Source organism: Setaria viridis, chromosome 3, assembly GCF_005286985.2.
Source record: "Setaria viridis chromosome 3, Setaria_viridis_v4.0, whole genome shotgun sequence".
In the NCBI taxonomy this organism is placed as follows: domain Eukaryota; kingdom Viridiplantae; phylum Streptophyta; class Magnoliopsida; order Poales; family Poaceae; genus Setaria; species Setaria viridis.
In genome coordinates this window covers 47,856,424-47,877,310 of record NC_048265.2, presented here as the reverse complement: position 1 = coordinate 47,877,310, position 20,887 = coordinate 47,856,424, and the positions used below count along the sequence as shown (strand labels likewise).

The following is a 20,887-nucleotide window of genomic DNA, read 5'->3' as shown; positions in this document are numbered from 1 at the left end:
GCAGCAGCTGCCTCATTTGCTTTCAAGGTGGTCTTTTCTGCTCCCTTTCTGGAGCAATCGACAGCTGTTCCTGGAATGCGAGAAGTCCACAAGTCTGTCTGTTGCTGACTTGCTGTTCTCACTTGGCCAATGGTCAGAGTAGGAATGCTATTGACCTATTGTACATCCATGTTATGTGATACTGTCAATGACTGATGAGCTCAGGTTCATGGAACCCTGGTTGCAAGCCACATCACGTCATGGATGCATGAATTCTTCATCCCATGAGGTGATGTTGCCTGGTGACAACGATGTGCCCTGTGTCTCCTGAACAGTTGCACCAGCGTGCTGTGCAGATGCAAACAGCTCAGGAGACGGCAACAACACCAGAGACAGGTGTGTTATGCGTACCAATCAGGCTAGGCTTGGCCAGGAACCAAACCACACCAACCATATGCATGTCCTTGGCCCAAAGAGACAAACCTGGGAGCATGTGAGCCATGGGCGCCACCGGGCAGCCCCAGATGGGGCGCCGGCCAGCCGGCCGCACCAACCACGTCGGCGAACTGATTGACCGGCGGCGCCCATGGATGATGGACCACACTCCACACGGCGGCCATCGGAAATCAGCAGGATGGGATAATGGATGATGAGCCAAGACTCCAAGAGGTCAAGATGGCTTCATGTATCTCCTGTGATCAGTCATAAATGGGTTTTGGTCATCTGGGAAGCATTTCGGTGCTGTGTTTCCCTGCTACATTTGATGTTTTATACTACTTGCACACAATCACCACAACTCTAAACACTACATTAAACTAAGAATCAAAGTTTAGCCTTCGGAACCTTCCCGAGTCAAACCACGCCTAATAATTTGGAATGGAGAGAGTAACATCATCGTATATATATGCACAGAACAAGTTTGAGTCTTTGCCTACCTCATTGAACAACAAATATTTTATCTTAGAAAGCGCTCAACAGATATATTGCATCTGGTTAAATGACAAAAGGATTTGAAATACACTCGTTTTAATGGCTCTGCCTATCATTGGCGTTGATATGATCTCGTGGCAATTCAAATGGCAACATTCAAAACATTTTGCTTCATATCATAAACATTGCGTGACAAAATAGGGGCTCTTCTTCCCGAATCCTTTCAGCAGAATAATCATATGACCTGACTGTCCAACGAATTCCTTTTCATAAAAATTTGGAGCGCACTGATGGGCGACGACTTGACGTGGTACAGTGCAGCTGACAGGAACTTGTGTCGCCAAAGGGTGCACCCCTCTGTGTTCTGTGCCGACATTCCGATTTGGAGGACCAGAAGGCAAGATCATCTTAGGGCCTTTTCTCTTTTTCTTGTTTTTCAAATAGCAATTCGGTTCAACATGGTACAATTTTGAGGAAAAGTTAAGGCGATTATATATGCACTAGATTTTGTACAAATAAAAATAAAGCTTTGCGTGAGTGCTATTACAGGTTTCAAAGGTGGCGGATGCTTGGAAAAGGGAAAATAGAGGCAGGGTTTTCAGGGTGTAGAATTGCAGGTTTGTGGGTGAGGCATTCAAAAGGCATGCGTGTTTGTTGTCCCAGAAAATTTGTACTCTGCATGTACTATGTACGTGCTACTTTTTTCAATTCTTGTACGCCCTTAATGTTATTTATAAGATGTTTTAGTTACCAACTGAAATTGTCTAAGCTTGCTTTAGGTAGAATTAGGAGCATGTTCTACTAGGAGCTATGAATTGCAAATACTAAAAAAAATCATGGGATGTCAAATAACAGTCGACTTAGAAAACTGTTTGTTTTAGTGAAATTCATCTTTCCTAATCCTGTTTTCACCAGCCAGATGTCTGTCCCACAGGCAGAGAAGCTTTCGTCGTCGAAGTGGGCGGAACAGGTGGGTCCCTGGTCCCACAGATCATATGAAATGAAGCCCAGTGGGCCCGCAACGTGGCTGGACTGTTGGGCAGCGTGTGGCCCACCTGGCCATGGAAAGAAGAGGAGAAGTGGCGTTCTCGGCCGGCTTGTGTGGCCCGCAGACGCAGGCACACCCGTCGTCATCATTGTGACTTGCTCCCTTGGCTCCTTTTCCACCCGTCCATGATTCCCAACCTTTCCACTGCATCTTCAGTTCTCCATGCTGCATCTTCACCAATAATCCATGCCTTTTTTTCTCCTATTTTTTTCATTTACAAATCATACGTGTGTGTGTGTGTGCAAGAAAATATAGATGGATGGAACCTAGCTTAGGTTGTCCTGGTGTTTGATGAAATTTAAGTGTAGCTAAGCTCCAAAAAAATGAAACGAATCGGTTTAAACAATGTTTAAGCTCTGCATGTATTAGGACTAAGTATAAGCGATTTCGTTGGTACGCTGCATCTTCATTGTACGTTGCAACATACTTGTAAGAATTTGTACGTGCAACTTGTGGAGCACGAGGCTGCAAGAAGTTGTTGCCATGTTTAGTCAAACTTGTCTACATGACTACATAGGACATGGTAAACCTATGGCCAGAACCAAAGTTTTCATCGTCTCTATTAGGTCAAACGTAGCATTCCTACAGTGAGCAGACGACGACTACAGTGCACGTACGTTTGGAAACCTCTCCTACGGTGCCTTTTCATGTGCCCGGAAAAGGTGTTTGGGTCCGCGAGATACCGGAGGAGATCACAAGGCCGGGCACGCTAAAGATGAGCAAGATCGTCGATCGATCAGTGTGGCTGGCGAGACCGATGAAACAATATAAATGGAAGATCCATCTCGCTTTCTGTTGCTTGCTCTCGCATCACACATGGACGCACTGATTGCGAGCATGCTTGACACTATTGTAAAGCTCCGGCCATATCACCCAAAAAAGGCTTGCATATTCGTGACATGTTGCACGCCTAACTCCGGTCGGCTCAAGTCGATGAACACGTACTTGCTTGCACTTGCAGTACTGTATGTAGGTTCTTGGTCACCTTTTCATCTAGAAAGGGAAAACCTAATAGCTCATATAGTAGTGACCTATACGCGAGCGATGATTGGATTGGATTAGGTGAAATCTTTCTAAATTCAAACCACACCTATCCATTGCGATTATTTATCTTCAAATCCAAACTAAAAACTATGTCTCGATCATAAAGTGAGATGAGAGAAATGGATGCATGCATGCATTTGGTGGCACATTCCAAGGGGAAGGGAACAAGATTCATATTGCATTGTTTCACCATGCACCCAACCCAACCACATGCATGCTGCAGTCGTCGTCGTCCAATCATCCGGACATGGGTACGTACTACAGCCAATGAGCCATGGATTCGTTTGGCGTACAGCTCAAGCGAAATTCAGGACGGGTAAAACTAGGCCATGTTTAGTTACCCCCAACTTCCAACTTTGACACTATAAAAAAGAAGATTCCCCATCACATCAAAATTGCGGTACATACATGGAGTACTAAATGTAGGCGAAATTAAAAGCTAATTGCACAGTTTTGTTGTACTTTGCGAGACGAATCTTTTGAGCCTAATTAGTCAATATTTGAACAATAATTCACAAATACAAATGAAACGCTACAGCGTGCTACAGTGCTGTCACAGTAATTTTGCATCTCCCAATTTGGCCAACTAAACAAGGCCCTAGTCATGTCGCCGTCGTCCCATCGAATCGCCCAATAATTCGGCATCAGATAGGATATCAGAGAGGAGCAAGCGAGGTCAAACGGATCCAACAAAAAATACGGCTTCGATCACGGTCAGCTAGGGTTAGTACAACTTCAACTCTTCACGCACGCATGCTGCTTGCTTGGAATGGTTGTGAGATACGCAGTTTCTTCATCGATCGTGCACGTCGACACACTGGCCTTTGGAAGATTATTGCTGGAGGAGGAGGTCTAGCGGTCAATCCGCCATTGTTCATTAAAATTTTTTAATTGAGCTTTTAGAATTTTTTTATTAATTTAAAAAGACTTGCAAAAATAGTTAGTATCAATTAAATGTACATACACGTAATTGTAAAAATAGGGCATGTCGGTCACCTGATAGCTGACTAGGGACCTATCAACCATCCAACGGATGAAAAACCCTTCCAGCGGTTGGAAACCCCAATATGCCCGTGGAATCGATCCTATAAATTCGCAGGTCGTATGTCCTACAAATGATATTTAAAAAGTCATAATTTTTCATATAATTTCAGACGAAGATGACATCTATAGCTATGTAGTTGAACACCTTTTCATTTGAAGCTGTTTAGATGCACAAAAGTGGCTAGACGACCGATTAACAAAAACTAGATCATGCTGCGTAAATATTTCCAAATAATATTTCTGGACATTCAAATAGATACATGCTAGGTAAATTGAGCTGGTTTGAGTTTTGTTATACACTAAGCTAGCTCGCGATTTCCATTAATTGTACATGATTTTTGTATAAATTGACTTGGTATTTGTAAACTCTGGCTATTAAAGGTTTGAAGAAGGAAAAGTTTGGTGTCTCATTAAAGTTCCGGGATGCATGAGAGAGAGTTCCAGGGATCCCCTGCTGAACAACAACAGCTATGCATCAATGATAGTTGGAGCAAGGGGGTCCTCTTCAGTGTATGTGTATCCATTAATATCAGTGTGGGGGCTGCATACACTCTGACTCATCTTCTCCGTTGTACTTGCAAACTTGCACATGCTTCTATTCCCCACTAATGCCTTCACTTTACATTAGCATAATATATTTTTATCACCACATGAGATTATTTCTACCATTTATTACACGGTGCAAATTTTAACACGGTGCAAATTTTACAAAAATGTAAAAGAAAAAGCTAGCCACATAAATCTGACATGTTAGACTTTATTTGGACCAATCAACAAGGATCGAAATGGTCTCATATGATGATCTGTGATAGAGGCCTGCGTACGGACAAACTTGCATAGAGTGTCAAATGCAAGTGACCAAACAAGGCTACTGGGTGCCCATAAGCCTGTGAAGTTGCTTTCAAAAAAGGTAAATGTTTGGATTTTGACAGTGCACCGAATTGAAGAAAGAACGCTAGCGGCTAGCTAGCTCTTGGCAACAAGGTCAAGCCGACAGTCCCCATTCCAAGCAATCTTTACCTCACTTTTTGTCCCCAAGTTAAAAGTCATGGTGTAGGCTTTCCATAGCAATTTACGTCATAATTTTATATGAGATAATTAAATTAAATTAAATCTAGCATTGTTCATGAATGAAGAATACTACAGGAAAACTTGCTTTTTTGCCCTATTGTAGCGATATTTTCCCTTGAGACTTACCAACTTAATTACCATTCACTCTTTACCATCTGTTATGTATGTTTTTTTAACCACAGTGTTACCTATACACTCATCATATCATATCCAATTTGCACTAATATACTAAAATTTTGTTCGCGCTTTTGAGATTGCATAGACTTAAAGTACCATGATCCGCACGATCAATATTTAGCAAAGAATATCCTTTTTTTTTCTTTAGCTTTTTACAAAGGTAGCGAACGAAAACCAATTATTGTAAAAGTTTTCTTGCGAGGAACTATTAAAAAACGTGCTCCTCATAATAATCCACTAGCCTACAATGTGTACCATCCGAACGATATTTAATAAACATAGAATCTGGCAACAGTGTCTCTGTCATGCTCATGTTTTGAACCTCGACTCACCAGTGAGTCCATGGCATGTGCTTATTTGAGCGAGCCTGGAGGCATCCATAATCTTCCTGTCAACTCAGCTGTCATTTAGTATATATTTGCATGTAGATAATATCTTAGCAGAAGAAGAAAGAAAAAGAAAAAAGAAGACAATGTATTTGAAGTTGGGAGTCAAATGTGTGTTCATGTCCATGGCGAACTTAGGGTAGCTCAGCTGGTAAGGTTCATAAATTGAAACAATTTTGTTGTGACCATTTATCCCTTGAGAAAAAAACTGTTTGGTCTTGGGGATCTGCGAGAGCCAAATGAGGTAATCTGTACATGTAGAATGTAGGCAGGTAGGAACGGTGATCTTGGTATGCGAGAGTAGTACACTACAGAAAGTCACCAGATGCACAGATGAGTTGACAATATTCCTTGAGAATATTCACTGGTCATCACCGGCTGAGCATTACGCTGCCCAGTGATGCTCTGTTCAATTAACAATCATGTTAGCAGTGTGGTTGGAGTCTGTCCTAGGGGGTTATAGAATAGAAGAAGCTGCAAATTTTTTTTGCAGCCTACAAGCTGCCTTTTTTGATGGAAAAAATAAAAGGATAATGTAAAGGCAGACAGCAACCATCAACTGTGGCTCCAAGTGAGCATAAAAGAAGACAAACGACAGCACGACCCATGTACTGGAAATCTGCAATGAAACTGGGTGTGCCTGCTTGTATCCTTAAACTATTCATCAGTGGGCACACAGGCTTCTCTACCCTGCATCCTCCTGGTTCCTAGCCATCATCATCCTGACTCCACTGGTGCACATGCTTAACACAACAAATGCTTGCTTTAAACAATGATTAGAGTTGGTGGTTTGGTGCACAATACTTTCCCCACACACACAGTGACTAACTACAGGCTGTAAGTTACTATTTGTGTGCATACATGTGATCTACATTCATGACTCATGGATATGCAGGTGTCAATGTAGAATGTAGATATACTCTCTTTACACTTTGGAGTCATTCAGGTGATTGTGAAGCTACATGTTCTTTTCCTCTTTGAGTAACACAAGACTACAACTGTGATCATAAGTCTTTTTTTTACTTGTCTTAATTTTGATGAAAATTCACTAGTGTTAAAGGCATTTTAGCCCTACTAGAAATAACAAATTTATTTTTGCTAGGTAACAAACTGATATTTTTTTCCTATGCATACCTCAAACAATAACTTGTTTGTTAACGTCAGAAAAAAGTAATTGTTTTAATAAAGTAGATCATGGTGCACACAGGTCAAAGGAGATGAGCATCTGATGATAAAAAAAAGTTTCTGGCTGTAACGTTGTAAGGGTGCGTTTGGCAGAGTTGCTAGAGCTCTGCCAAATAATTTTTTTAAGAGAAGTAATTCTCTGCTGATTCTGTGGAGTGATTTTCTGAAATGAACTAAGAGGCTGGAAGCTGAAAAGAAGTAATTCTCCGTGAAGCTGCTTTACCGTTTCATTTTGAGTGTTTCCTCCTTATCGTCTCCGAGGAAACAACCGAAGCAGTCAAAGAGCAAATCCCAACGTTAACAAATCGCAACAGACACTCACGCTAGTTCTTCCATATAAGAGTAAACCTCAACGGTAAAATAATATTCACAGTGACAGAGTAATTTCTCAGCCCAGGCCCACACACACCATGCTGACCAGTCGCGCAAGCACAGCACAAAAAGAAGAAAATTTAGAGAGAGAAAAATATTCCTCCAGAATTTATTTGTGTCTGATGCACCATTACTGTGGTACTGTCATTGTCCCTGCACATATCCCATCCAGAACAGTAAAAAAGTGAAAGTAACAAAGTGAAAATCCTGTGGCCAAACAAAGTTAACCCCACTGTGATATCACACACACTGTTACTGTTCTTTGCAGAACAAAGTACTCTTCTCCCCAAAAAAAATTGCACTGTCAAACTGATGTGCCTTAATCTTTGTCCTTTACTTTTCCTATAATAAATATAATTAAATAAACAATTAATACCCCCATCACTCCTCACCCCTTCCCCCACACACTGCATCCCATGATTGCAGCTGCTCTCCATCTCTCTCTCTGAGCCCAGGAGTGAGAGCCCTCCCTTCCTCCCTCTCCTCCTCTGTTCGTGATGGTGGCGTTAATGTGGTGGTGAGAGTGATGATGGCGGCCTAGGGCTAGTGTGGGATGAGGAGCAGCTGCAGCTGGATCTCTTTCTTGGGGCTGCTGCAGCTGACCAAGATCTTCCTTCCTCTGACCTCCATGGTAAGTGCCTTTCTTCTTCTTCGATTTGGGTCTCGTTATTTAGGCAATGCTAGGCTGTATCGCAAGAATCCCCATCCGGGCTGGAAAAAGCTTGCCATTCCTTCCGTTTTCTGCCCGCGCGTTCGGCGATTTCGTGTATCTTGGGCATGGAAAGATGCCATCTTCCCGTTGTTCGTGTGCGTGTTCCGCTATTGTTAGCCTTCCTGGCCACTTTCTTCTCGTGTTCCTCGTGGCCATTTGCCAGGGCTGCGTATCAATCTCTGCCAAAATAGTCTCTTTTTGGTAGTGGCAGTATTTGTTCGGCGTTGGCCCTTGGTTTTCCGGCCATGGATTTGGGTTTGCCCACTGGTTCTTCAGGGAAATGGGGAATGCTTCTCTTGATGCCGTTCTTCTGACGCCAAGATTTTGCTTTCCGTTAACGGCGGAAGCGCGACGAGTCCGTCCTGCTTTTTTGGTAATTTCTGGCCCCATTTCGCCCCACTTTTCACTGCAGAGATTACGCTAGGAAATGCGGCGAGATTTCTCCCTTTCCTTCCACGGTTCTTGCGTTCATATTCAAATCCTCCTCGCTAGCAGCCGCAAAAGTAGCCGTTGCCTGGGTAGGATTCAGAGTCCGTTCCTTCCTCCCAAGGATTCCCCACCCCACTTCTTCTCATTTGACCCTGTCTCCAGCAGCATCCAGTTCATGAAAGGCTGCCGGTGTGATTTCCAGCTCTTGCTGCAGGTGTGGATTTCTTGCCGTCCTCTTCTTTTGGTGATTTCAGGCCTGGGGTAGTTGGGGTCATGGGCGTTCATCTTTATTGGCGTTGGTTGCGGGGTTTCTTTTCACTGACCTCCTTTGCCCTTTTCTTCTATGTACCATTTTTTTTTAACCATGGTTCGATGCGCCATTCGCAGCAGTGGAGGTAGCAGCTTCCATTCTGCAGCGATTTAGTTTCCTTGCTTGGGTGTCGTAGGGTGAGATTCGAGCCGTTCTCGAGGATTTTCTTCTGGAAGTTTTGCTCAGTTTTGTTTTAATTTTTTTTCGGTGTCCTTTTCCACTGAATTTGGGCTTTTGGGTTGGCGAAATCTGGGGACATTTTCTGATGTTGAAGAAATCTTCAGCACATTTGGGGGTGCTCAGTTGTTGGTGGTGCTTCAGGATTTAGTCACTGAATCCCCTCAAACGGTCAAACCATAACACCGGAATCTTTGGAAAAAATACCGTTTCTCTGTTTCAAGGCCGTTCCAGGCTGGGTCACTCGGTTTCAGAAGTAATTTATCGCATGAACGTGTAGCTAATCTGAATCTTTGACTCTTGGACTGTGTTGAGATGTCGAATGAAGAAATATAATAGAGTCATTCTTGCTATCTACTGCAACTTTGATCTGTGAACTTTCTTGGCCTCACAGGGCGACCTACCATAATTGTCCCTACATTTCGTTTTCAGTTCTGCCACTAAGTTCCAGGCTACTAATGTCCTTTTGCCCAAGGTGCTAATTTTGGAAGTTTCTGATGTTCTGCAGGTAGTCGGTTTGTAGTAGATTTTAGAGCAGATTACATTCTAGTTGCTGGGATCTACTGCAGGGGCTTTGAAGTTGCAGAGGGTTTACTTTGAGGCCAGGTAGTGTTGTTCGGTTTGCTTAGCTGGCTTCGATGGCGATGTCGCCGTCCAATCCAATGCGCAAGTACTCTTGGTGGTGGGATAGTCATATATCCCCGAAGAACTCAAAATGGCTCCTAGAAAATCTTACAGGTATACTTTATTTTATTACTATGGTGATTTAAGTTTTGGTCCAAAAATTATGGTTACCCCGTTCACTGGCAAAAGCAGTTATGTACTTAAACATGAGCACTAGGCTTTGTTACTAATTTACTTCAGTCATCGTAGCGCAAAACAAGGAAAGATTTTCCATGTTATCTTATTGTGTTCAATCCAACATCTCTTGCCATATGATGTTATGGGTCATTGGCTCATTGCATGATTCAATCAAGGAATAAATGGGCTGTCATACAGTTATCTTAGTACTGTCTTGTTTATTTTCAAGCATTTAACTGTAAGAACAGAAGTACTTAATGATAACACATGTATGCAGTTCAAAGCCCTGATTCTGATCTAGTGTTGCGTCTTATATTACATTTTTTTTGGAAAGATCAGCAGATTTTGTTGAGGACAAGCATATAAACAACTTCACCTCTGGCATATAAGCTTATGGCATTCATTTTAGCTATTCTATAACTGAACCACTAAATTTGGTCAAAGAAATTCGAATCCAATTGGGTACTATGAGAGCTAGGTTTCCTATAAAAAAAGCGAGTAGATGTTGGGTGTTCTTGATGCTTTATTTCTCCTTTTGCTACATTTAATTGAAGCCTGGACTGAACCAGTGTTTATTAATGTGTGGTCACACAGATATGGATAGCAAAATCAAAGTGATGATCAAGATTATCGATGAGGATGCTGACTCATTTGCAAGAAGAGCAGAAATGTATTATAAAAGGCGCCCAGAACTGATGTCTTTGCTTGAGGAGTTATACCGTGCTTATCGAGCTTTAGCTGAAAGATATGATCATGCAGCTGGAGAACTCCGACAGGCCCATAAAAAAATGGCAGAAGCATTTCCTGATGAGTTTCAGTTGGACTTTGATGATGATCTGCCAACAGAAACTGCATCTACTGAATCTGAAACAGACAATCGTGACATGACTCCATTTTTCCTTTCATTCATCAAGGCTGGTGATTCAAAAAAACGTGCTAAAGGTACTCCCTACATAGTTTAATTCCGCAACAAGCACAATATCCTAATACTTGCCAGATCAAACTAATATATTCGTATTGCAGATGACCAAGATCATGAGAAGCTGCAGAAAGAGATATCTAGCTTGTCACAGGAAAATCAAGACCTCAAGAAGAAGATTTCATCAGTATTAGAAAAGAGCAATAAGGCTGAATCTGAAGTGAGTTCTCTCAAGGCGGCCCTTGCAGATCAAGAATCAGAGAAGGAAGCTGCATTTTCACAATGCCAGCAATCCAGTGATCGACTACAGAGCCTCAAGTCTGAAATATTGCATACCCAAGAGGAGTTCAAGAGACTTAAAGAGGAGATGGAAAATGGACTACAGAATTTGAGCACCGCAGAGGAAAGGTGCCTTCTCCTTGAGAGAGCTAACCAGAATTTGCATCTGGAGCTAGATAATCTGAAGCTTGCCTCAAAAGAGAAGCATGATGAGCTAAATGAGAAGCACATTGAGTTGGAGAAGCTTAGCATCTCTATACAAGAGGAGCAACTCAAGAGCATGCAAGCAGAAATGGCCCGGCTATCTTTGGAGAAGCAATTGGCACAAGCACAGGAGAAGCTAAGACTTTTGTCTCTTGAAAAGCATGGTGAAGCAAGTAAGATTGAGAACATTGAAGCAACCAAAGTTCAACTTCAAAAGGAATTGGAAACTATTCGAGAAGAGAACCGAAAATTGGATGATCAAAACCATTCCTCTGCCTCTGTGATAATCCGTCTGCAGGATGAGATAATTTCTTTGAAGAATACGCAGCGGCGCCTTGAGGAAGAGGTGTCTCGGCATGTGGAGGAGAAAAGGGTGCTTCAGCATGAGCTTTCATACCTCAAAGATAACAAGGGCGACTTGGATAGGAAGCACTTTTCGATCAAGGAGCAAATCCAAGTGGTGAATTTCAATGTAGAATCACTCCAATCACTTGCACAAGAGGTGAGGGATGGAAATGTTGAGCTAAAAGAGACCATAAAAAATCATGAGGGTGTAAAAGCCTTGTATGTTGAGAATCTAATGCTACTGGAGAGGACGTTGGAGAAAAATGCTCATTTGGAGAGATCCCTTTCAGCTGCAACTACTGAAATTGAAGGATTGCGGGACAAGAAGGTTGCATTGGAAGAATCATGCAAACACCTTAATTCCAAGGTTAATGGCCATCAGTCTGAGAGAGCCATGTTTGTTGCACGGATTGAGGGTATTTCTCATACCATGGAGAAGCTATCAGAGAAAAATGTATTCTTGGAAAATTTGTTGTCTGACAATAATACAGAGCTTGAGATCCTTAGAAGGAAGCTGAAAGATTCAGAGGAATCTACTCATACATTCCGCAACCAGAATTCTGTACTTCGATCTGAAAAGAGAACTCTTATGCGTGAGGTATGATGCTTGAAATCTCTTGCTTTCTGGTTATTTTCATTGTAGTTTCAAAACTATGTAAATTGATCCCTGGATACCTTAATATTGCCAGGTGGATAGCATCAACAGTGCTCTACTCAGTTTGGAAACCCAATATGCAGAGTTAGAAGGGCGATGCTTGGATCTTGAGCAGGACAGAGACAAGGCCCTAGATGAAGTGATCAAACTACGAGAGCTGTTGAGGCTAGAAAAGGAAAGGCACAAAGAAGCCACCAGCTCAGACATGACTCAATTCAGTGCTATACAGAAGCAGATAAGTCTACTGCTAAAAGAAGTTAAGCACAAGGAGAACCAGCTTCAAGAGGAGGAGCACAAGATTGTTGAAGCTCAGACTGAGATTTTTATCTTACAGAGGTGCTTAGGTGACATGGCCGAAGCAAATTCTGATGTTGTGGCTCAATTGCAGAAGCAACAAGAGGTATGCGAGGTTCAAGAGGAGAAAGCTGATTTCTTGTCACAAAACAACCAGCTGCTGACAGAAGGGATTGGTTCTGTGATGGAAGTACTGCATCTGGATGAGAAATATGGATCATTGGATCTAATGAAGATTGATGTAGTTGTGCAGCTCCTCTTACATGAGATCAAGTGCCTGCTGAATACTATTTCTGATGCTCAGGATGTGAAGCAGAACCAGATCCTTGAGAAGTCGCTTGTTGTCACGCTTCTGGAGCACTTTGGGAGAGAGGTAGCTGACCTAAGGTCAGAAAGGAGTGTTCTGAAGCAAGAGTGGCAAGCAAAAAGCGATGAGCTGGTGAAGCTGCAGAGTGAAAGGCATGACCTCCTAAAGATCAGCTGCGAGCTACGGAAGGAGATGGAAGCTCGTAACCGCAAAGTGGATGAGCTGAAATCCGAGGCAAAGTTCTTGGTTAGACAACTCACAGAGCTGCAAGAATCACGACAATCATTGCAAGCAGAGATTATCAAGCTGATAGAAGAGAACACCTCACTGTCTAGCAAAGTTTATGGCTCTAGGGAGAAGGAAAAGTCATTTGAAGATGATTTCAGCACTCTTGTTGGTGAAGCAGTCAGGACAGACATCCTTGGTGTCATTTTTAGAAGCCTTCATGATGAGAGGACATCACAATTGCAGTGTTTGCATGAGGATTTTGGGTCTCTACATGCAGCAGGAAACGAGCTTTATCAGGAAATCAAGCTGATGAACAAGAAGCTTGGAGACCTACAACTCGAGAACAACTATCTTGAGAAGGAACTCAGTAGAACTCTGAGCATCTGTGACAGCTCTGGTGCAGAAATTTCAATTGGATCCAGAAGGCGTGCGATGAGGAGAGATACCAAGCTATTGAAATCCGGCAGGAAAAGCCAAGAGAGTGGACAGAACATGGAACAGCGAAAAGAAGTTGACAATGCTGGCCTTGAGAAATCGAACGAAATGCTAAGGGAGGAGCTCCAGAAGTTGAAAAGTGAACTGCAGGTGCTTAGGAGCAAAGAACAGCCTGTGATTGATGTGAAATCTTGCGACGCGGAGATCACTAAACTGCTGGCCAACATGCAACTGGCCACTGCTAATGCGTCTCTCTTCAAGGAGAAGGTCCTTGAGCTCATTGTGACATGCGAAAGTTTTGAGATCAGTGACATGGTGCAGAAGGAGGTGTTGAAGGAGGAGATCACTCGGAGGAACTCTTATGTGGATGAGCTGAAGGATAAGCTAAATGCCGTGGAGATTGAGAACAGAAGGCTGAAGGTTGATCTGAATGGTGACTTCACACTGCTCGGAGCACTGCAAACTGAAGTTGATGCCCTGGAGAAACAAACCTTGTCGCTGGCCAAGGATTGCTTGCCACCAAGCATGCTCAAGGAGGTATGTTTATATTTGTTCCATATTTCTGTTTGCATTTTCCCAGAACTGTTGATGTTGAAGATCTAGTATATACTACTTGAGAAGTCTAAAATTTGTCTAACAAGCAGTTCCAGCATCTAGAAACTGTGATATTGTTATTTTCTTCTTACCAATGAGACTCATTCTGCTTATTGTTTCTGCCAGGAGAATGCATTGTCACCTCAACTGTCAAAGATTGCTGTGCGGCCAAGCGAAGATCAAAACACGACGAAGATGGTGAAAGACATGGAGTTGCAGAAACTCCATGGAACCATCAAAGCCCTCCAGAAAGTGGTGTCGGATACAGGGGTTGTTCTGGAGCAAGAGAGGCTCGACTTCAACAACAACCTCCAGGACGCAAGGAAGCAGATCGAGATGCTGAAGCTTAAGGAGATCCTGGACAGTGACGCCAGCGACGTGAACTACGAGCGCATGATGAAGGACATACAGCTGGACCTCGTCCAGACTCCCAGCCGGCGTGCTGCCTCGCACGGCCACCACAGGAAGAAGAAATCGGTTGCAGGGCAGTCCGACGACAAGATGCTCGCGCTGTGGAGCGTGGACCGGGTGAGCAGCGGCAGCCGCAGGCACGACGTGGACCTGCGGCCACCGCAGAGCGAGGCGGCCGAGAACGACAACAAGGGCAAGAAGCGGTCGTCCTCCGAGCCAGTGGTGACCGTGAAGGACCTCGGTGTCGACAAGCAGGAGGTCCTCCCGCGGCCTGTCGTCACCACGGTGGCAACCACCACGATGGAGCCGCAGCGGGAGTGGAAGAAGAAGGTGATCGACCGGCTGTCCTCGGAGGCACAGCGGCTCCGGGACCTCCGGTCCATTGTCCAGGAGCTGCGCGGCGGTGTGGAGGCGTCGTCGGATGCTGAGCTGGACGGCGTGAAGGTGCAGATGGCCGACGCGGAGGACGCCATCGAGGAGCTGATCGACGCGAACGGGAAGCTCCTGAAGAAAGCTGAGGAGTTCACGTCGGCGGCTGCGGGCGACGACGTGGACCTCCGGAGCCGGAGCCAGCGCAAGATCCTGGAGCGCGTGCGCAAGATGTCGGAGAAGGCCGGGCGGCTGGAGCTGGAGCTGCAGCGGTTCCAGCACGCGCTGCTGCGGCACGAGGAGGAGCGCGCGGCGCGGCGGGCAGCCAAGGCAGCGGCCACCGTGCAGGTGCAGCGGCGGTCGCGCGTGCAGCTGGTGGAGTACCTCTACGGGCGGCGGCGCGACAGCCGGCGGCCCAAGCAGAAGACCCGCGGGCCGTCCTGCTGCATGAGGGCCAAGGCCATCGACGACTAACTCCCCCATGCTCTCGTTCAGAGCTTAGAAGCTCAGTCAGAAGCTATTAAAACTACCACTGGTTAATCTTCAGGACTTCTAATTCAAGCAACAAGCGAAATGTCCATGTTCACGTTTAGCAGCCGGGTATCACCGTTAATGGTTGTTTTATTAGAAATTCTTGGATTCAGGGACAAAATTCAAATCAAACGCTAAAAGTTCTTATATTTAGGCATGGAGGGAGCAGCGTCAATAGCGGCGCCATTTGGTGTACTAGAGCATGTATCATAAATAGAAATAATAAAAATAAATTTATATACCTATGTATCTCATATTTAATATGATCACAATCACGAAATATACAAAATCTATTTTTTCCTCATCGTGTAGGATATTGACATTTTACTCTTGTATGAAAATGCAAACACTACAACTTGCTTCTGCCTGAAAATGAATTAGAATAACCAAGAAACAGAACTGCCATTGCCTACCCGCAAGATGAACCAAGGGCTTTCCCCAAAGGACTTTGCTTGCCTGATTGATCTTTCTGCTGCTTTAGTTAACAGGACATCATTAGCATTTAATCCTGGTAAGCAGTCTGCAGAAACCTATTCAAAATGCATCAGGACACAATACAATCGTGATGAAGAAACATTGTTGGCCTTTATGCAATCTCGCAGATTTATTACATTGTAGACAATTTGATTTTGTCCAGTAGCGTGAACAGCAGATTGGGTTATTAGCAAGAATTTGTGGTATATAACATAATGGTTTATAGATAAAGAAAATAAATACCAACAAGGAGTACCATTGGATTCTTTTATGTTACATTGCAGGCTTGCAAAGCCAGGTAGCACCATGCTTGGTTCTCAGCAGTGATTGTCTGTGTGACCAAATAGAATTTAGATGGTAAGAACAGATAAAGTTATTCTTTACAAGTTATTTATAATCTCATGGGCAAAAGCATCCAAACGTCCCCTAGAACCTCAAGGCTTGCATACCCAAATAAAACAGAACACCATGTGAACCTAAACAAGCAAGGGCATCCTGGAGACCACAAAAATCATGGACCAAAACTTACTTCTCCTTCAAGCTGATATGAAGACCCTCAAGGCAACTAAATATGGAGTGGCAAGCCTCGCCAATATAGAAAAGACTTCCATTCCCTTCCTGCAGTATGGTTTGAAAGAGCACTATAACAAAAATGGACTACTCGTATCAGCTATACTATGCAAAAATGGACTGATCAGCTTGAAGATCTATCAGAGATACTGGCTCTGCAGAGGCAACTAGTTTTTAAAGAAATTATTCATCAACTTTCTCTCCTGGTTACATCATTGGGATCAAGTGCGAACAAATTTAAATTGGTTCATGATAGAAAAGTGTCAAGGATAAACTTCCAACCGCAGGCTGGTGTGGAGCAGAGGGAGAAAAAGAGGAGAGGAGGGAGAAGGGTGGTGGGGCCCATAGGGGCAAAATCGTCTTTTCACAGGGCATTTAACTGTTCACGGATGGAAAATCTAACAGAGTGTCATATAAGGAATGAAAGTTGAACTCGGTGTCAAATAGGGAACGAAAATTTTCTGAGGATCGAGAAAGGAACGAGTACTTTTTCTAGTGTCAAATAGGGAATTCTCTTCGGGAGCCATGGAGCCCCGAATTTAGCCCACGAAGCACAGTTGCTGTCGCACTAGCCTGCTCACCTGCACGCCTCCAGCCCAGCAGCCCTCCACCGCTTTCTTCTCTCTCACGGTCTCACCTGCTCTCCCCGTGACCCTATCGGCCTCCATCCCATCCCCACTCCCCAGCGGCGGCCGCGACCGCCGCGCCGTCGGGTCATCCGCGCCCCACGCCCTCGCCTGTGCCGCCCCCTACCCCGCACCCTTGCCCCTCACCCTCGCCCTCGCCCGCGCTGCACCTAGCCCCGCACCCCCGCCCTGACCTGCCCCATTGCCGCTCACTATTCTGTCGCGCCGCCGTCATTCCCCCTTACCAATCCCCGCTCCGCCAATTCCAAAACCTATCGGCACCATAGCCGACAGCGGCGGTGGCTACTATCCGTTCGTTCCTACGGAGGCCCAATTCTGGTCGATGGTAATGAATGTGAAGGCGTCTTTACAGATCAGTGGCTATCTCCTCCCCGACTACGAAATTATTGAGGCCCTGAAGGCATCCCATATGGATCAATAGCAGACTCTGAATTTGTTTCTCTACAAGTACACCTTGGTCCCACGTACCTCCAGTTCCTCCCAAGTCTCTCACCTTCTACCTCCCATCTCATCAAGATTTCGGTAGAAATTAACAAATGCACCTTTAGGACTGGTTGCTGGCGGAGCGTCCGCACCTGCCTTCTACGCGCTATCCCCACCAACCCAGGTATCTCCCATCTCACCCCCAAACCCAATAGCAGGTATGGTTTTGGGGAATTTAACTATCACAGCAATTTCAGGACAGTATAGGCCTCTTGGAGCTTACAACCAACATACTATTCCAACAATGCCTCATCAAAGCCAATCACCTTTAGTTCCTGGCAGAGTGTCCGCACTCCAATTTGATGCCTTCTACGCTATCCCCGCCAACCCAAGTATCTCTGCTTCCTCTCACGCCTCCTCCCTCCCTACCTTCCTGCTCCCTCTCAAATCTCCCTCCCATCTCACCCCCAAACCCAATAGCAGATATGATTTTAGGGAATTTAACCATCATAGCAATTTCAAGAAAATATAGGCCTCTTGGAGCTTACAACCAACCGACTGTGCAAACAGTGCCACATCAAAGCAAATCACATCCAATATTTGAAACTGCTGATTTAATCTTTGAGCATGCAGCACCTAATGTACTTTGAGGCCCAAAAATGGGTCCGGTCTCGGTGGCACAAAGTTGTGCTCATGCACCTCCTTGAAATTCAAGCCCGACCACTATTTACCATTGCCATTCTGGTTTTTAGGAGCTCGTTTCCTCAGTGAGCAGAGTTCGATTAGTGGATCTACTGGCCAACCTCACTACCTTCCTTAGGCTCATCCAATAGCCAAGGTAATTTATGAGCACCAATCCCACCGCACGGGTTATCCAGTCTTGTTGGCACAGTTCAGATTCATGTACCCCTTGGAAAGCACTATCATTGATTATAGTTACCTTTGTTATTTTCAGGATCCCTGCATATTGTTGGCCCTGATCAAGTTAATCCGCTACCTCTCATGTCACCTCAGATGCTAGGCCTGAAAGTAGGCAGCATAAAAGCAATCCCCCCACCCCCAGTCAGCCCAAGAGCAAGCTCCCCCAAAGAAATCAGCCCCAGAATGGTCAGGCCAGTAGCAGCGGCTCAGAGTTATGGAACATATCGGTGGATGAATTGGTGCGCCAGTACTACAAAGGAACACTGGCGAGATGGTTGAAGCTGCACTTAAGAATCCCTGTGCGGGTCTCCAAGAGGAGGGAAACTAATTTACTCTGCCAAGCCTACAGGGTTGTTATACGTTAGTTCCGTAATGGAAAGAGTTGGGGGTGAAAACATGCGGGTGAGAAATGATAGCAAATTTTTCATTGGTAATGGAAAGAGTTGGGGGTGAAAACATGCGGGTGAGAAATGATAGCAAATTTTTCATTGATTTCCTTGCAAATCCTGATGCCATATTGAAGGATTTCTTGGCTGATTTACAAAATGTGACCGAGTCTATGCTCGACAAGCATTTCTTGCTTGATGGAGAACTCCCAATCTATGTTGGACACCTAAAATAATTCTGTAAGAAATTATGTGACATGGGAGCTGATTGTCTTGAGAAGTCTGGTAAAGTTAATAGATATCTGGATATTATCTGGAATCATATGTGTTTTGATTATTCATGGAAATGGGTATTGCCTTGTTCACTTATACTACATTTGGACTTGTAACATGAGCCTGATAACTTGAGCTGATCTTGTATGTTGACAGATACAACCTCTGCGGTCACCTAAAAAGGTTGAGATTCTGGTTGCATTTCTGTTTGACAAATTCATAGCTGAAGCTATTTCTAACCTTAAATTGGAGCCCCAACTTGACCAAAACCAATTGTAAGTCTTAGATAAGCTCTTTTGAATTTTTTAATAACAAATAGTCCTAACATCAAGTTAAGGCAGCCGATTACAGCACTTGGTACTACCCGTTCGTTCCTAGGAGGCACAATTCTAGTCGATGGTAATAAATGTGAAGGTGTCTTTACAGATCAATGGCTATCTCCTCCCGACTAGAAATTATTAACGCCCTGAAGGCATCCCATATGGATCAGCAGTGGGCTCTCAATTCGTTGCTCTACTAGTGCAACATCTTGGTCTCAGTTCTAAGTCTATACAATACATATCTGTCCTGCTGCGCTCGAGTACATATGTGAAATTTTGTTTAAGTGTTCATAATAATTCATGTTTTGTTTCTAAATTTATACCATTCTAGTACATATTCTTCAAACAATTTGAACATCTTTCTTTTAGTGAAACAAAGATTATTATCAATATTCATATTTAAACAAGCGTGGAAGAATGAAGGGTCACGCGTCAAGCCCGAGACAATCATTAAGATGATGGATAGTTGGATTGAAATAAGACTATTAAAAGAGAATTTTTCAGATTTGGAAATAACCCTATCAAATGAGAATGGAGGGAGTACACGATAATATTTATGTAGCAATGTCAATATCCATTACGTATAAAATCTTTTATCCAGAAACATCTTTAAAAGTAGAAAACTTTAGGTGGTCTCTCTAGAATCTTCAAAAAATTGTATATCTATTTAGTTTTAATAACATTGTACTTTTTTAAAAAAATGTTTTTAAAGTATTTTTTAATATGGGGAGCACTAAAACAAGAATATGCAAAAAAAAAATAGTGTGTTTATATCCTTAGATATTCTTCTCAGCTATACATTTGATTTGTCACAAAGTTTACTGTTTCGGCATGCCGACCGACGGTATCATGGCCGATATACATTTTTCTCGTTTAGAATGCAGACGCTGCTAAATATCATAAACACCCATGAAACAAAATTTTATACGCTTGGAACAAAAAAATGTATACCAGGACAATTAGTATACAAACTCATGAAGAGAAAATGCACAGAACATAAGATAAGAACTTGTGGAACAAAATTTTATACTCATGAAACAAAAACAAACATATACATGTAGAACAAATTATAGGACCTACGGAACAAAAATATACGCATGGAAGAAATTGTAGGGCCCCTAGAAAAAAATATACACATACAATAAATCATAAAACTAGTGGAACAAAAATTTATATGCTTTGGGAAAAAAACTTTATACCATTAACAATGCCTTACCATGCCGCCCTGGAGCTCCCTCTGTGTTCGTCGGACACTGGTAAGCCCCCTCCCCGAAACCCCTGACCCTGAAAGCTCGCTGGAGGGAGAGAAGGAGGGGAAATATGTGGGAAGAGAAAATTTCGAGTGTGAGAGATGTTAAGCACTTGAGTATAATATAGCAATTCCGTAGATAATCTTCAGAATAAGCTACGGCTTAAATGATGTCAAGAGATTGGAAAAGAAAATTAAAAGGGACCAAGAGAAATATACTGCACTAACATAATAACGTTAAAAGGGAATTTTGCAGTTGAACCTAGCACAAGTGGAAAGTTCCATCGCGCCAGGTCCGCCCTTCACTAACACAACCTCCAGGCCACGAGAGCAGAGCTGCGTCCTTGCATGGCGCAGGAGCCGAGCATGGGAGCCGAGTCCGTCCGCA

The 20,887-nt window shown here is 43.7% G+C and overlaps 1 protein-coding gene and 1 long non-coding RNA gene across 2 annotated transcripts; both read left to right on the top strand.

The window, feature by feature from the left end:
- The first annotated feature begins 7,620 nt into the window (after positions 1-7,620).
- On the top strand, positions 7,621-15,490 carry LOC117847114 (protein NETWORKED 1D). Its single transcript, XM_034728276.2, has 6 exons — positions 7,621-7,867; positions 9,373-9,602; positions 10,260-10,607; positions 10,689-12,010; positions 12,102-13,868; positions 14,052-15,490. Exons 2-6 carry the CDS (start codon positions 9,503-9,505, stop codon positions 15,177-15,179), a joined length of 4,665 nt encoding a protein of 1,554 aa, XP_034584167.1. The 5' UTR covers positions 7,621-7,867; positions 9,373-9,502; the 3' UTR covers positions 15,180-15,490.
- Positions 15,491-16,560: 1,070 nt separating this feature from the next.
- On the top strand, positions 16,561-19,022 carry LOC117847116 (uncharacterized). The gene is made up of 2 exons (XR_004638542.2): positions 16,561-18,188; positions 18,306-19,022. It is a non-coding gene; the product is annotated as an uncharacterized lncRNA (long non-coding RNA).
- The last annotated feature ends 1,865 nt before the right edge of the window (positions 19,023-20,887 follow it).

Bases quoted from the DNA above. Each gene is read 5' to 3' on its own strand.
- LOC117847114 (XM_034728276.2), top strand. From the start codon at position 9,503: ATGGCGATGTCGCCGTCCAATCCAATGCGCAAGTACTCTTGGTGGTGG. The intron at 9,603-10,259 runs GTATACTTTATT...GTGGTCACACAG, and splicing joins GCTCCTAGAAAATCTTACAG to ATATGGATAGCAAAATCAAA. The intron at 12,011-12,101 runs GTATGATGCTTG...TAATATTGCCAG, and splicing joins AGAGAACTCTTATGCGTGAG to GTGGATAGCATCAACAGTGC.